This window comes from Salmo salar, chromosome ssa20 (genome assembly GCF_905237065.1).
Source record: "Salmo salar chromosome ssa20, Ssal_v3.1, whole genome shotgun sequence".
In the NCBI taxonomy this organism is placed as follows: domain Eukaryota; kingdom Metazoa; phylum Chordata; class Actinopteri; order Salmoniformes; family Salmonidae; genus Salmo; species Salmo salar.
This window is the reverse complement of record NC_059461.1, coordinates 20621725-20638295: the sequence shown is the minus strand read 5'-3', so window position 1 is coordinate 20638295 and position 16571 is coordinate 20621725. Positions and strand designations below refer to the sequence as shown.

At 41.0% G+C, this 16571-nt stretch overlaps 1 protein-coding gene across 3 annotated transcripts; it reads left to right on the top strand.

Moving 5' to 3' along the window:
• The first annotated feature begins 7922 nt into the window (after positions 1–7922).
• Positions 7923–16470, top strand: LOC106579938 (malectin-like). Of its 3 annotated transcripts, none has more exons than XM_045703061.1 (6): positions 7923–7945; positions 9936–10188; positions 11255–11433; positions 12216–12392; positions 12664–12721; positions 13069–16470. In XM_045703061.1, the coding sequence occupies exons 2-6, from the start codon at positions 9981–9983 to the stop codon at positions 13314–13316; spliced, it is 870 nt and encodes a 289-aa protein (XP_045559017.1). In that variant the 5' UTR covers positions 7923–7945; positions 9936–9980; the 3' UTR covers positions 13317–16470. The 3 variants fall into 3 exon arrangements, with proteins under 3 accessions (XP_045559017.1, XP_014015826.1, XP_014015827.1); XM_014160351.2 differs by lacking the exon at positions 7923–7945 and adding an exon at positions 9362–9671; XM_014160352.2 differs by lacking the exon at positions 7923–7945 and adding an exon at positions 9372–9585.
• The last annotated feature ends 101 nt before the right edge of the window (positions 16471–16571 follow it).

The window sequence follows — 16571 nt, the reverse complement described above, 5'->3', positions numbered from 1 at the left end:
ATGCTGACACCACTATTTGAAGCATCAGGGAGACTTGTTTTTTGGGTCCAGTTTCCGCTACCAATGGAACTGGGGGTTCCTCGTCGGGCTCCCACGCCTCGGCCCGGCTCGTCAAGCTCCCATACCCCGGCCGGCCCGTCCGGCGCCATGCCTCGGCCGGCCAGTCAGGCTTGCCGGGTGGCTTCCCAAGAGGTGGGGGGGGGTACTGTCACCCGGATCCCGCTTCCCCTCTCTGGCGCTCGAAGGCGCCAGGCTACCCTTCATTATGCACACCTGTCACCATCATTACACGCATCAGCGCACATTGCCCCTCCTATATCGGTCTGTCCCTCGGTTAGATCCCTGTGTCAGCATTATTGTCATTTTGCTTTCCCCTGTCCAGACGCTGTCCGTATTCTGTTCCTGTCCGTGTTTCATTAAATGTTCACTCTCTGTACTTGCTTCTCGCCTCGTGTCGGTCCTCACAGGTTTCCACTAGATAAAACAGCCACAAAGTCAAAATTGGATATAACGTACAAATTCATAAAATCGAAAGTTAGCTTTTTGGTCTTAATTTAGGGTTAGGCTAAGTTTTGCACCTGCCCTTTTTTTACCAGCAAATTATCATAATCCATTGGATAATTTCTCAAATTTTGAGCTACTCTGTATTAAAATGCAATATGTACCTTTTCAGGAGACCCAATCAAATTCACATAGACATATGAGTTATAGATCTGTCATTCTCATTGAAAGCAAGTCTAAGAAGCAGTAGATCTGTTCTATGTATGCTATTTTTATGCTTCCCATTCTTACATTTAACTTATGCTTCTTTTACTTTTGGTTTTGTACACCAGCTTCAAACAGCTGACATTTTGGATATTGAAAAGATATGTCACAGCGGTTTGGATGGTACAATGATTCTCTCTTGTTTTGTCATATAAACTGAAGTTAGGTGAACTATTAACATTTTAGCAACCAGGAAATGGCAAAGCGATTTTTTCATATTGCACCTTTAAAACAAATATATGCAGGTGTGAAAGTACAAACATTCCAGTGTAGCCTACTCTGCTGACACATGAAAACGAGGTCTGATCCATATAATCTGGCTACGAAAAGGGGAACACAAATGCATTGATGTCCATCTAACCTGGAGGAGGAAATGATTGTCCAAAAACAAACGAAAGCGGCACTGATCCAAAGATAAAGACAGTGAATATGCATACTCACCGGGGATATGGCCGATGTTCTCCACTGGTGCCAATAAGATACTGTTCACTCAACTAAGAATATTGATAATTAAATGAAGTATTTTCATTGTCTTCTCTTTACAGCAACAGCCATTTGCTTTCCAAACAGTTTTTCTGCGATTGTATTTTTAAATATTGCGATATGCCTGGCTGTGTCGCTCTGCTTTTCACTGACAGTCGCAACTCAACAATCATCTATTTGGTATTTACAGCGCACTGCCCAAATTGCGAGCCCTTCCCACTAGAGGTCGACCGATTAATCGGAATGGCCGATTAATTAGGGCAGATTTCAAGTTTTCATAACAAATCGGTAATCGGGATTTTTGGACACAGATTGTGGCCGATTACATTGCACTCCACGAGGAGGCTGCGTGGTAGGCTGACTACCTGTTACGTGAGTGCAGCAAGAAGCCAAGGTAAGTTGCTAGCTAGCATGAAACTTATCTTATAAAAAACAATAAATCTTAACATAATGTCAGGTCGCGTCAATTCGAATCTGGTATCAGAACAAAATAGTCAGCATATAGTAACTTCTGATTTCTTTGTACTTTAATTAATGCAAACACTTGAATGGTAAATATGTGGTTCGTATATACGGGCTCCCTGAAACACCACGCAGGGCAGACAGAGAACTGGAATGACAATACTGGAATGACAATAAATACTTTGACAGACTTAGTTCCCTCTCCTTGAGGGCCTGTCATAGTAGAGGCTAGAATATGGTTTAGACTTATTCCAGCCTATCATTGGCGTGCAGGTTTGTCCCAACCTCTAGACGCACTCCAGCTTCCTGGCGGATGTCTCAACTTGTGACTGCACAATGCACAGTTCTCTAAAATCCTTACACCCCCCCCCCGCATATACCTTTCACCCATATCCTGTTATTGCTATTATTCTACAGAAAATCCTGTTTCTACATCATCAGCATTCTTTCCACTTCCTCTTAACATATAGCAGTACTCAATTATCTATAGTTTATATACTCATTATTATAGCATCTGTGTTATATTATATAGGTTATGCAAACAAATTGTTATATTATATAGGATATGCACTCAAATAGTTGGTCAAACCCTAACAATAATCACTAGTTAACTACACATGGTTGATGATATTACTAGTTTATCTAGCTTGTCCTGCGTTGCATATAATCGATGCGGTGCCTGTTAATTTCTCATCGAATCACAGCCTACTTCGCCAAACGGGTGATGATTTAACAAGCGCATTCGCGAAAAAAGCACTGCCGTTGCACCAATGTGTACCTAACCATATACATCAATGCCTTTCTTTAAAAACAATACACAAGTATATATTTTTAAACCTGCATATTTAGTTAATATTGCCTGCTAACATGAATTTCTTTTAACTAGGGAAATTGTGTCACTTCTCTTGCGTTCCGTGCAAGCAGTCCGGGCAAGCAGCCACCTGGCTCATTGCGAACTCTGTGAAGACCATTTATTCCTAACAAAGACCGTAATTAATTTGCCAGAATTGTACACAATTATGACATAGCACTGAAGGTTGTGCAATGTAACAACAATATTTAGACTTAAGGATGCCACCCGTTAGATAAAATACGGAACGGTTCCATATTTCACTGAAAGAATAAACGTTTTGTTTTCGAAATGATAGTTTCCTGATTTGACCATATTAATGACCTAAGGCTTGTATTTCTGTGTGTTATTATGTTATAATTAAGTCTATGATTTGATAGAGCAGTCTGACTGAGTGGTGGTAGGCAGCAGCAGGCTCGAAAGCTTTCATTCAAACAGCACTTTAGTGCGTTTGCCACCAGCTCTTCGCTGTGCTTCAAACATAGAGCTGTTTATGACTTCAAGCCATTCAACTCCTGAGACTAGGCTGGTGTAACCGATGTGAAATGGCTAACTAGTTAGCGGGGTGCGCGCTAATAGCGTTTCAGACGGTGACGTCACTCACTCTGAGACCTTGAAGTAGTTGTCCCCTTGCTCTGCAAGGGCCGCGGCATTTGTGGAGCGATGTGTAACGATGCTTCGAGGGTGGCTGTTGTCGATGTGTTCCTGGTTCGAGCCCAGGTAGGGGCGAGGAGAGGGATGGAAGCTATACTGTTACACTGGCAATACTATAGTGCCTATAAGAACATCCAATAGTCAAAGGTATATGAAATACAAATGGTATAGAGAGAAATAGTCCTATAATTCCTATAATAACTACAACCTAAACATTTTGACTGCACTGATAAATCGTTTATCTCAAATCATTTATCTACTTTTCCCTCGTTAGATTTTAGCTCATCTTGCTCTGGCTATCATTAGTTGTGGATCTTGTTATTGTTGATGTGCACAGGGAACTAAGGGAGCGAGCCTACCTGTTCATGATTCTTTGATCAATAGAACTGTAAAGTTCCCAAATGTAAGATGACGCCTGTGGTATTTACATATTTTCAGAAATCCATTCAGCTGGATTTTGTGGATTTTGGCAAATGCATCCTAATGTTCTAAAGTCACGCTTTTGCTACTGTCTATCAACACAAAGTCCAGTTCAAAGTGAATGATGGCAGGTCCGTGTGGCAAATGGCTTATTGATATATAGGCCTACTGTAGTTCTGATTGGCTATGGTGCACCGGTCTGTGTGGAGTCCAGTTCTGGACAAGACTAACACGTTTTTATTACGTTTTATTTACTGCATTGTATATCAATTGTCCAAACGCATGGCCGCTTTCAAACACTATTTTGCTATAGAATTTTCACAAATGCGTTACACTACGTAATCCCCAAACATTCTATGAAAGTATGCAAATGTAAAAATGACCATACCTAAGTGCTCGCTTTAAAAAAAGTAGTCATATACTTCCTGGGGGTGTATAAATTGAATGTTGCTAAAATGCTGTCAGTTTCACTTTAAGGCACAAACCCAAAGGTTGCGTGTTCGAATCTCATCACGGACAACTTTAACATTTTAGCAACTGTGCAACTACTTACTACTTTTGAACTACTTTGCATGTTACCTAACCCTAAACTTAACCCTTTAACATAACTCCTAACCTAGCTATCATTAGTGTTAGCCACCTAGCTAACATTAGCCACAACAAATTGCAATTAAAACATACCATACGAAACGTAACGTATCATACTAATTGGAGCGTCTCGGATTTAAATTTACTATGTTACGTCTACCCCCGAGTCCAGGTTGCAGCACTGGAATTATCAAATGGCAAGAGTCAGACAAACGTCAACTCTCAACAGCTCACATAGGCACCTGAGACTCATCTTTTGACAGGTAGGCTGGTAGTCTTTTTCTGAAATAATTATTTTCACCTGACTTAACTGAAATGTTGCTAACTTTCATTAGCTGGCTAAGGTTAGCATGCTACCTAATTGCACAGACAGCTGTCAGTCAGTGCCCTATTTGTCATTTATCTGCGACACGTGGAAATCACCACGACGTTCCCACCCCCAATTCCTGAATATGTATTAGAAGCCTTCCTCAGTCTTCGAGGTGTAACCTAAACGAGAATTTTCCCTCAAAGACAGGAATTACTCGAAATACAGGAGGTTTGGCAACTTCCTCGGGGGTGGGCCTTTAACTAACACCATTTTCCCCTTTCATCTGTGCCAGACCGTTCTTATCGCAACACAATCAGAACGATTGGGAACTATGTCACTCTGGGAAGATTTTTTCATGACACCAGAGCCCTAATGAAATATAAGCATCAAGCGTTTCTATGGCAATGTTATTTGTTCGTCATCTTTTTATTTTTATTTTATTTAACTAGTTAAGAACACATTCTTATTTACAATGAAGGCCAAATCCAGACGACGCTGGGCCAATTGTGCACCGCCCTATGGGACTCCCAATCACAGCCGGTTGTGATACAGCCTGGAATTGAACCAGGGTCTGTAGTGACGCCTCTAGCACTGAGATGCAGTGCCTTAGACTGCTGCACCACTCAGGAGCCCAACTTTTTGACAAGGTCAGTGCTATCCGGATCCTTGGAACGTCCCTACCCTAAACCCTAACCTGTGGTGACCCGTCCTTCAGGGCAGAGCCACACCTGTTTTGAGCCCCACATTTTTAGCAAAAAAATATGAATACAAAAACGCTTGCATGTTTTGCATGTTATTTTGGCATTAATACGTGTCACGTCAGTTTGCAAACAATTTTAAAAATATATATCTCATTGAGTTAATAAAGCTGCATACAAACATGGTCACTTTTTTGTTTTCTTGAGTAAGGCACCTCCAAAATGCAGGTGTTTCAGCCTAGCTCAATGCTTTCTGTGGTGGTGGGGCAAGCCAGCAGGAAACACGGAGCATTGCATCGTGATTGGCCCAGTGTTCTGTCACTCATAGGGACACTACGTCACTGCCAAGTCTAAGGATACAGTCATGGCCAAAAGTTTTGAGAATGACAAATATTAATTTCCACAAAGTTTGCTGCTTCAGTGTCTTTGGGTATTTATGTCAGATGTACTATGGGATACTGAAGTATAATTACAAGCATTTCATAAGTGTCAAAGGCTTTTATTGACAATTACATGAAGTTGATGCAAAGAGTCAATATTTGCAGTGTTGACCCTTTTTCAGGACCTCTGCAATTCACCCTGGCATGCTGTCAATTAACTTCTGGGCCACATCCTGACTGATGGCAGCCCATTCTTGCATAATCAATGCTTGGAGTTTGTCAGAATTTGAGTTTTTGTTTGTCCACCCACCTCCTCAGGATTGACCACAAGTTCTCAATGGGATTAAGGTCACGGGAGTTTCCTGGCCCTGGACCCAAAATATCGATGCTTTGTTCCCCGAGCCACTTAGTTATCACTTTTGCCTTATGGCAAGGTGCTCCATCATACTGGAAAAGGCATTGTTCGTCACCAAACTTTTCCTGGATGGTTGGGAGAAGTTGCTCTCTGAGGATGTGTTGGTACCATTCTTTATTCATGGCTGTGTTCTTAGGCAAAATTGTGAGTGAGCCCACTCCCTTGGCTGAGAAGCAACCCCACACATGAATGGTCTCAGGATGCTTTACTGTTGGCATGACACAGGACTGATGGTAGCGCTCACCTTGTCTTCTCCAGACAAGCTTTTTTCCGGATGCCCCAAACAATCGTAAAATGGATTCATCAGAGAAAATGACTTTACCCCAGTCCTCAGCAGTCCAATCCCTGTACCTTTTGCAGAATATCAGTCTGTCCCTGATGTTTTTCCTGGAGAGACGTGGCTTCTTTGCTGCCCTTCTTGACACCAGGCCATCCTCCAAAAGTCCTCGCCTCACTGTGCGTGCAGATGCACTCACACCTGGCTGCTGCCATTCCTGAGCAAGCTCTGTACTGGTGGTGCCCCGATCCCGCAGCTGAATCAACTTTAGGAGACGGTCCTGGCGCTTGCTGGACTTTCTTGGGCGCACTGAAGCCTTCTTCACAACAATTGAACCGCTCTCCTTGAAGTTCTTGATGATCCGATAAATGGTTGATTTAGGTGCAATCTTACTGGCAGCAATATCCTTGCCTGTGAAGCCCTTTTTGTGCAAAGCAATGATGACGGCACGTATTTCCTTGCAGTTAACCATGATTGACAGAGGAAGAACAATGATTCCAAGCACCACCCTCCTTTTGAAGCTTCCAGTCTGTTATTTGAACTCAATCAGCATGACAGAGTGATCTCCAGCCTTGTCCTCGTCAACACTCACACCTGTGTTAATGAGAGAATCACTGACATGATGTCAGCTGGTCCTTTTGTGGCAGGGCTGAAATTCAGTGAATGTTTTTGGGGGATTCAGTTCATTTGCATGGCAAAGAGGGACTTTGCAATTAATTCACTCTTCATAACATTCTGGAGTATATGCAAATTGCCATCATACAAACTGAGGCAGCAGACTTTGAAAATTAATATTTGTGTCATTCTGAAAACTGTAGAACTTGGAAATTCAAGCCCCTTGGGTGCTGCCATAGAGTTACATTAGAAGTGCCCATCCATGAAGGCTCAAGGTCATTGGCCACAGATAAAATTACATCAAATCACATCTACAGTAGCTTTGATTGGACTGATCATGTCAACATCATACTTTCAAAATCGTGCAGTCATCATTATGAATCAAGTCAACAATCTAGTGGCAAATCCTTTTTAATCCTTGTCATATGAAGAGAAATAATGAAGAGAAATTATAGATATAACGAATCGGTGCTCAACAGCCATTGGAAATAAACATTACACAAGAAGTTGGAAATCGCAAATTCAACAATGAGTGGTTTGGAAGGAATCAGTGGTTAACTGCATGCATTGCAAAGCAATCATTAACCTGCTATTCAGTGGAGTGGCTGTGTGGTCCTAAGTCTAAGATTAATGGTCTCTTTTCCTAGTTTAAAATTATAAACATTCAACATTGGCCATGCTGTCAATGAAGCATGATTTGTGCCGCTCACAAAACAACAGTTAACTCGGAAAGGCAAAATCTGACTTTATTGAGTTCAAGACAACTGGGAACTTAGGGGAAAACGAGCTACGAATGGGAAAATACGTTTTGAACTTTCATTTAACTCTGAATTGTAAATCGGGAACTCGGGCCTCTTTCTAGAGCTACGACCTGAAGATCACTGACATCATCATGATTCAACCCCCCCAGAGTTCCAAGTTGTCTTGAAAGCACCATAAATCCAGAGAATGCCAGACTTTGATGACAAAATTTGCCCACAAAGACCCGCCGCGTCACCTTCCTGTTTAAGTGAGCACAGCACAACAAGGTGAGTCCAAACATGTCTTGTATGCTGCTGCATAAATGGTGTAATATGCCAGAGAGATATGTATACTGTAGCTAAGAAAGTAATGCTAAGTGTATGTTGTCCAACATAGTAAGCTGTTAGTAACCCATGTGCCTCACCCTAATAATTTTGTCTATTTTCACCTCTTAATTTCACCTACCGTTCTGACTTTGTGGTGCACATGTTATTGAGAAATGTAATCATCTGATAGCAAGGTGTCTCAGTGGTATAGTGCAATTACTGTGTTGTGTAGCAGCTTTGCTAGCATGCATCCAACTTGTATTTATTTTTTGCCCCCACCAAGATTAACATGCTAAAATCACCACTGGCCATAACCCAGGGCTCTCCAACCCTGCTCCTAGAGAACTATCCTGTAGAACAATCCTGTAGATGTAAGTAACCTGATTGTTTATCAACCAGCTAATTATTAGAATCAGGTGTGCTAGATTAGGGTTGGAGTGAAAACCTACAGGTTGGTAGATCTATAGGACCAGGATTGGAGGGCCCTGCATAAATCCCTACCCTACCTAACCAATTGAAATGTAAACTTCAACGGTGGGTAGGCACGTCCCAAGGATCCCGGATAGCAAGGGCCTTTTTTGACAAACCCAGAGTGCAGTGCAAGCACGCTGCGTTGGACTCTTCTGATTGGACAATATTTCAAACATCGGTTGCGTTCCAGGCTACTTTTCTTTGTAGTAGCGCTGCGCCGATAATCAGAACCCAAAATGCCTGAGAAAGTGTTTTACATTTATCGGGAGCCACATTGCTTTATACAGCAACATTCGTGTCTTATTAATGGGGTTCTCGAGAAGTTAAACACTTCGCATAGCAATGTGAGATCTGTTCATTTACGCAGCACACCTACAATAAATACGACATGGAACACGGCCATTTCCTTCTACCGATTTTGTGATTAGGGGAATCTGGGGAAATTAATATCACATCAATTCAAATTTACATTTTTGCCATGTAGCAGACGCTCTTGTCCAGAGCGATTTACAGGAGCACTTTCGTCATTCAAGTTTGCACAAAATACATATGCAGATTTGAACTGCAAACGTTTTTTTTATTGAAATTCTTATCTATATATTATATCTATGTATTATAAATGTTATTTTCGAACACACAATTAATAAAATCACGAATAACTCCCATTAGGTGTAATTGTGTGTACCTTCCGCATTTTGCCAACTGAACAACGTTGCACTTCAACCAAACCTCAGCTCGGTCTCTTTTGCATCAACTTTGACCCTCTCATTGGTAAATAAAGTGAAAGTTAATATACAGCGGTTGTAGGAAACTGTATGTGATTCGTGAATCCAAAGCATTTTCTATAAATATGCAAAACTTTTAATACATATGTAGAAATGCTTCAATAATGCAATGTGATTGGGTGTCTCTTCAGTCATCCACTTCCTGTACAGTGAACCAGCAGTTCGTTCACACCCTCATGCAATGTGTGTGCCTCTATGGAAATCAACGTCAGTCATACCAATTTGGCAGAGAAGACCAAACGGCCATTACTGTCAATGAGAGCCGCAGTATAGATTGTGGACTATTCGGTTTTACATTTATCAGGAAACAGGCATAGAAGCAAGTTGCACCAAGGATTTTTCAACGTAAGAACTTCGTATTCAGCAAGCCACAGCTGCTGAGAGCTAGAGGAGGTCAGCTATCAAGCTGAGATAGCTAACAAGCTAGACAGGTACTGTAGCTAGCTAAATGTAGTAAAGCCCAACGAGGCAATTCGATCTAAGAGTATTTTACATTTTATTTAGAGTAAGCTGTGTTGACCGTACATTCGAACGTTTGCCAGCTACAACATATTCACAATCAATGCTAATCTTAGCCAGAGAGTGAACATGCTAGCTAGCTGAATATATTTGACTATCTGGGGAGGGGGTGGGAGGGTTTTGTGCTGTCATTTATGCTAGCTAGCTACCTACTATTGATGTCTTCTCTCACACAGCTTCCTTGGGCCAACTGGTGTGTGTCTGCTTGTACCAAGCTGTGTATGGCAATGCGGTGGGTAAAAGTCCCACTGGTCGCCGGGCTGGTCGTGACGGTGTTGTCGGTGCTGGCTGAACACTGTTGGGCGGATGGTGGGGGCCCAAACCTTGCTGAACGAGTTATTTGGGCAGTGAACGCTGGCGGGGAAGCTCACACAGACATGCACGGCATTCATTTTAAGAAGGATCCTTTGGAAGGAAAGCTTGGGAAAGGTGAGTCTGTCTAGGCATGGCTGAATCGTAATTTCCTTATTAGCTTCCTAGCTAACCTCTAACTTTGTATGATACTGATACAGTTCCCTAGAGCAAATGTGACTGCTAAATTGAATTGAAAGCTAACTAGCCAGCTACACGTTAGAGCTGTGTGAAATTAGCCACAAGTTTAGCTATTTGGCTAAAAGGAAGTTAAATATTTTCTTCTGGCAGAGGGTAATCGTGTGATTGCAGATGTGTGTTTTCCATAAATAACATATTTCAAGATAATCAACTCATGCATGGGTTTGACTTCCGCAATTTAACTAGGTTAACCCAATGAAGAGTCAGCATTACTTTCTAGTGCCTCCCTCGAAAATGAAGCACCTCATGGAAGAATAATTAACCCGACGATGACTAATGATATTCAGAAATGTATTTCTTTAAAAGCAATAATTGGAAACTAATAATATGAGTAGTTAATTAAAAGTAAAGTATGAGGTAGAGGATAAAACATCAAATAGGACGTTTCATCACTGTATGATAGCCACTTTGCTTAGTTCCACGGCATGTTCATCTATTCATTTGATGAAAAACACTTCACCCAGAAGCGACATTTCAGATCGTTTCTTACATCCACTCTACTAAAACTAAAGACCAAATGGGTCTGTCAGGAAATATACTGAACAAAAGTATAAATGCAACATGTAAAGTGTTTGTCCCATGTTTCAAAAACAGCTAGGCTACCTGCCGCTAAGCTATCACCGCTAACTTGCCAGAACAGATAAGTCATTAATATTTGAACATGCCAAACCATGGTTAGCCAGAAAGTTTGCGTCTCACATTTTTTTCAATGACTTTATCAGGCATAAGAATGCATGCACTATTTGCCTTGTTTGCAGCGTTTGTGTGCAAATGCAGTACAAGAAAGTAAATGTATGCAGGCATCACTACTGTTCCAGTACATGGGTAAGCAAATGGGTTTGTATTGTGTAAGCTTATGTGAGAAGTGTTGGGTGAAAATGCGACTGAATTGATTATAAATCGACAACGTAGTAAGCAATCTACTCTTTGTATTTCCCTCTAGCATCAGATTATGGAGTCCGTCTGCCCATATTGCGTTCTAGTCCTGAAGACCAGGTTCTCTACCAGACAGAACGCTACAATGAAGATACTTTTGGCTATGAGGTGCCGATTCGTGAAGAAGGAGACTATATACTAGTCATGAAGTATGCAGAAGTCTACTTTGCCCAGTCTCAGCAGAAGGTATGACAGCCATCCAATCAAATCATCATAATGTTTTCTGTTTAGATCTCAAAGTTCTGTCCAGTAAACTGTAAGTCATGGTAATGTTATTCTAATTTGGCAGCAAAGATTGTTGTTCAACTTAGATGATGTTGATAGTCTCAAAATTAACAAAAAATTCCAGCAGATGTTTTATTGCAAGGTAGTGATTTTATTAGTAATCTATAAATACTTCTTACAAACTTGTACACTTAGGACTGAGTATTTCCCATGCTATTTATTTTTTGTATTTTCACCCCTTTTTTCTCCCCAATTTCGTGGTATCCAATTGGTAGTTACAGTCTTGTCTCATCGCTGCAACTCCCGTACGGACTCGGGAGAGGCGAAGGTCGAGAGCCATGCGTCCTCTGAAACCCAACCAAGCCGCGCTGCTTCTTGACACAATGCCCATCCAACCCAGAAGCCAGCCGCACCAATGTGTCGGAGGAAACACCGTACACCTGGCGACCATGTCAGCGGGCACTGCGCACGGCCCGCCACAGGAGTCGCAAGTGCGCGATGAGACAAGGATATCCCTGCCGGCCAAATCCTCCCCTAACCCGGACGATGCTGGGCCAATTGTGCACCGCCCCATGGGTCTCCTGGTTGCGGCCGGCTGCGACAGAGCCTGGGTTCGAACCCAGAATCTCTAGTGGCACAGCTAGCACGGCGATGCAGAGCCTTAGTCCACTGCGCCACTCGGGAGGCCTCCCATGCTATTTTCATGTTGCGAATCTGGCTGACTGAAATTATCCTTTTGACAGGTATTTGATGTGCGTCTTAATGACCATGTGGTGGTGAAAGACCTGGATATCTTTGAACGGGTCGGTCACAGTACAGCTCATGACGAAATAGTGCCCTTCTCCATACGCCGCGGTAAGCTGAGTGTCCAGGGAGAGGTGTCCACCTTCAACGGCAAGCTCACTGTGGAGTTTGTCAAGGTGAGTTGAAGTGTGTCAGTGAATAATGTTTTTTCCTCTCCTCCTGACTCATTTAAAAAAAACAAAAAAAATAAACAGAAGTGTCCTCAAGTTAAACGGTCAAGCACAAAATGTACTATTACCTACATACAACTCTGAATGTGTTTGTTTAGGCTTTTTCTATGCCATTAATATTTTTTACAAATAATGGTAGGATAGTTTTTTTCAAAACTTTCATTTGACACGTGGCTTTATCTGCTGGGAACTGATAACATGCCCTGTGTTTTCTCAGGGTTATTATGACAACCCCAAGGTCTGTGCTCTGTACGTGATGAAAGGGACATTAGACGGTGAGCCTCATCAGTCTATTAACAGGAGAATATTCAACAGTGCCAGTTAAAAAAAGCATTTTCTAAGATGTTGTCTTTATAATTCTGAAATTCTTTAAAGAATTGTAATGGCATGTTGGTATTATTATGGAATATTTGCTCTTTTTTTATCCCATTCATTTTCAATATCATCTTTAATTTGCTCCTGAATCAATTAATTGTATGTACAATCCAGTCTAAAGTCATCACAACCTCTCCTCAATATCCTCAAGTTCTGTATGACAAAATATTTAATTACCTTTCTATTTTCATTTAACACTATCTTTAAACCTGTAATCTCAGCCCCCTCTATATTTTCTGCATCTCAGATGTACCAAAACTCCAGCCTCACCCTGGACTGGAGAAACGTGAAGATCTTGAGGAGGAGGAGGAAGAGGAGACTGAGGTAGGCGAGGAGGGTGGTAAGAAGAGTACCTCGACAGTTCCCAAGTACAAGGTCCAGTCAGGCCCCAGAACGCCAAACCCGTATGCGGCCGACAATAGCAGCCTCATGTTCCCTATCCTGGTGGCGTTCGGTGTGTTCATCCCTACACTCTTCTGCCTCTGTCGGCTGTGAGAATGTAAGTTCGAGGGGGAAACGGGGACATGAAGGACAAGAGACTGAAGAAAGGGGGGGAGGGGGTCAAAGTGACATCAAAGACACAAGGCAAGCATACAGATGGGAGAGAGCACAAGATCCAAGGGGAGAATGGTGATAACAGAGGACAAAAGAGACCACAAATTTGGAATGCTCTGCAGGCGGCAAAATAAAATGCCTTCCTCACTGACTAAGGTGACACAGGGAAAAAGGAATGGAGAGAGTTTGTGTGTGTTGTACATCTGACACCTTTTCACCACGTGGCACATTACCACATCACAAAGAAATAAGACAGGATTTCCCACTTTCAAACCAGGTTTCTCTTGTCTGGCAGGAAGTGCCTGGGATTATACTGAGGGGTTCTGAAGTGTTAGTGGCTGTCCCTCTTTATAGATAAACTTGTTGTTATGACTTTGGATGAGGTGTGGCTTGGAGTGAAGGGAATGCAGATGAGCTGCTATGCTGATCAACAAAAAATCAGGCCCGGTATTTAGTCAGAGATGGAACAGGAGGTGAAATCATGAAAATTGACAGATTCTTAAAAAATAGAAAATTGAAGATATTTTGTTTTAGAGATTGCGTTGTTGGTGGAGGTTAGGGGGAGATGGTTAACAATTTGATCAGTTAGGCTTTAGAATGTTTTTGCTTGCTCTTTTTGACTTTTTATTTCTGTGTTTGATTATCTCCCAACGTGCTGGTGTTTTAGAGCAAAAATGTAATTTAGCTTTTGATATAAGATGTGCCATAGTCTGAGGAAGACAACATACCAGTAATTTCAACAAGTTCATACTGTTACAGCCTGTTCTTTGCAGCACATTGACATTTCATGTGCTGTTTTATAAGACTGCTGATGAAGTGTTATCACATTCAAGGTGGGTTTCACAATTCTGTTGCATAATATGTTTCAAAAATGCATGTGTACCTCAATGGGACTATCCCATGCTGTGCTGTTTCATATAGCTGATGCGAGTTTCCTCAAATGTGATCACAAGTAAGAAGTCCACTTGTTGTGCTGGCACGTATAAATATCTGACCTTGCAGGTACCTTTTGAGGCAACTAGACTATAACGTTATCAGAAATTGAATCCTTTGAGGGTTTACCTGGTTTTTAATCACATTGATAAAACCCTCTAACTTCTGTGTTTTCCACTTAACGGTACATGGCTTGGTTTGCAGCTGATGAAAGGCCACCTTTGAAAGGTTATGTGAAATAGTTCTGAGCGATTTGAGTTACATTGCCAACAGTGAGGGACTTGATCATTTAACAAATACTCTAGTGGGACAGGTCCTGAATCAGGAACATGTCTAAATTGACTCAAAGATGCATGTAGTGTAGTCCTTTGTCATGGTCACTGCCTTTTCTGCTCATTTTATGATTGTGCATGCCTTTTTGTTTCACCAAAGAGTGTTTTGTGTTGTAAAATGTTGTTTTATGAAGCTGTTAGTAATCCTCCATTCATAACTCTGTCATTAATATGATTTTGTTTTTTTACTCACATTGTTGGTGCTGTAGTGATGATTAAGTACTAGGTCAAGATACAACGTAAACATCAGAAGTTATCCCGATACAATTTGTGTCATTAGGAGTTATAATAACTGGAAGAGCCTAAGCGTTTTATTTTATTTAGTATTTATGTAATGTCCTCTTTGAGATACTGCTGGATTCTTTAAAAATATTGGAACATGAATGTAGGACTTACAATGTGAAGAACAATTGTGTGTATACATGCATGCATATAAATAATCAGTTATCCATAGCTACATAGAGGGTTAGAAAGTGAAATGCGTTAGAAAGAACTAGTTATGTTAAACATCTGTTGCTAAGCAAGATTTTCAGTGGTAGGCTAAATTGAAACTGGATGTGACCAGCAAGCTTGAGAGCGGCCTTCTTAAGAATTATTTTATTGCAAGTTTGAAATTATGTTCCCAGGGAAAAGTTTATTTTATTTTTTTAGCCTGCTCACTTTATAGAACTAATTTGAGGCGCTATTAGTCAAATCAACATGATGTAAAAACAGTGTGCTTGCACCAGTCTTAATCATGATCTATAGCCTATTCACCATGCATCTGTGCGTAGATATGGGTGTGTACATGTTTCACGGTTGGGAATATTTTTCCTCTTCCCCGTCTCTGCATTAAATAGTTCAGTTTAGGCCAGTATTTTTGTCTCATCAATCCCTAGCATACCTTGTCTTAAAACTTGCCTTAAAGTAGACCGCAGCATTTTGTTATTAGTCTCTAAGGTGTCGCAGTGACATCCTATATTCTTCCATACAGTTAGCCTGGAAGTCAGTAGCTGCATGTGTGCATTGTTTTTGTGTGTCCAATTGCCTCTGTATCAAGAACGTAGCTCTTTCCAAGAATGACACGTCTTTTACCAAGCCTTGTCTTATGTTCCCCCAAGCCTCTCCACACTTGTCATTGATTTCACACTTGCTGAATACTTGACAAGTAGATGATCCAGGTGTTGTAAATCCCCTCACTCCTGAGGTTTCCCTCCATGTTCCATGCTGCTGGAAAAAACAGCCAGGGGAGGTTACAATACTTAATAGTCAGCTGATAGTAGTTTGGTTTATTTGTGTTTTTTTATATATAAAAAAGAAACAATCCATAAATAATCAGAAGCACCTTTGTTCCTTAGTTGAAAAACTGCAAAAAATGTCAATCTTTTGTTTGTTGGCTTATCGAAATCTACACAGTTGCGTGTGTATATACTGTACGGTACAATATCACACTTATTGTAGTGTGACAGCGGTTGTTTTTTTTTTCATAAATATTGTTATTATTGAGGTGTTAGGTATTTTTTTTAATGGTTAATTGTAAAGAAGACTGTGGCCTTTCTGCTGGGGATGACAGCCAGGAAGAGAAATGTGATTAGCGGAGTATGGAATTCTTTACATTTTATATTGTATAATTTAAGTAAGAAAGTGGGGTTTAATCTTGAGATATTTCCTAAATGATTAATAAAGATTTGTAGCTTTAACATTTTCCTCAGGATTGATTTTTATTTTAATTTTTTTTTACCATGATTTAACTGGTTTATTTTCAAAGCATTTGTCTGTTATTTGTGTGTAATTTTGTTTTGATTGAGTCATTGTTGCCTTGGTTTGAATACATTTGTGTTTTACCATTATCTGTTTGAGGTTCCTTTTTTTTTTGGTGTGCTTTTCATTACTTAATTGCATGGTTTTTATTTTTGCCCACGAAAGTCCTAGTGTGCAAAAATCCTAACCC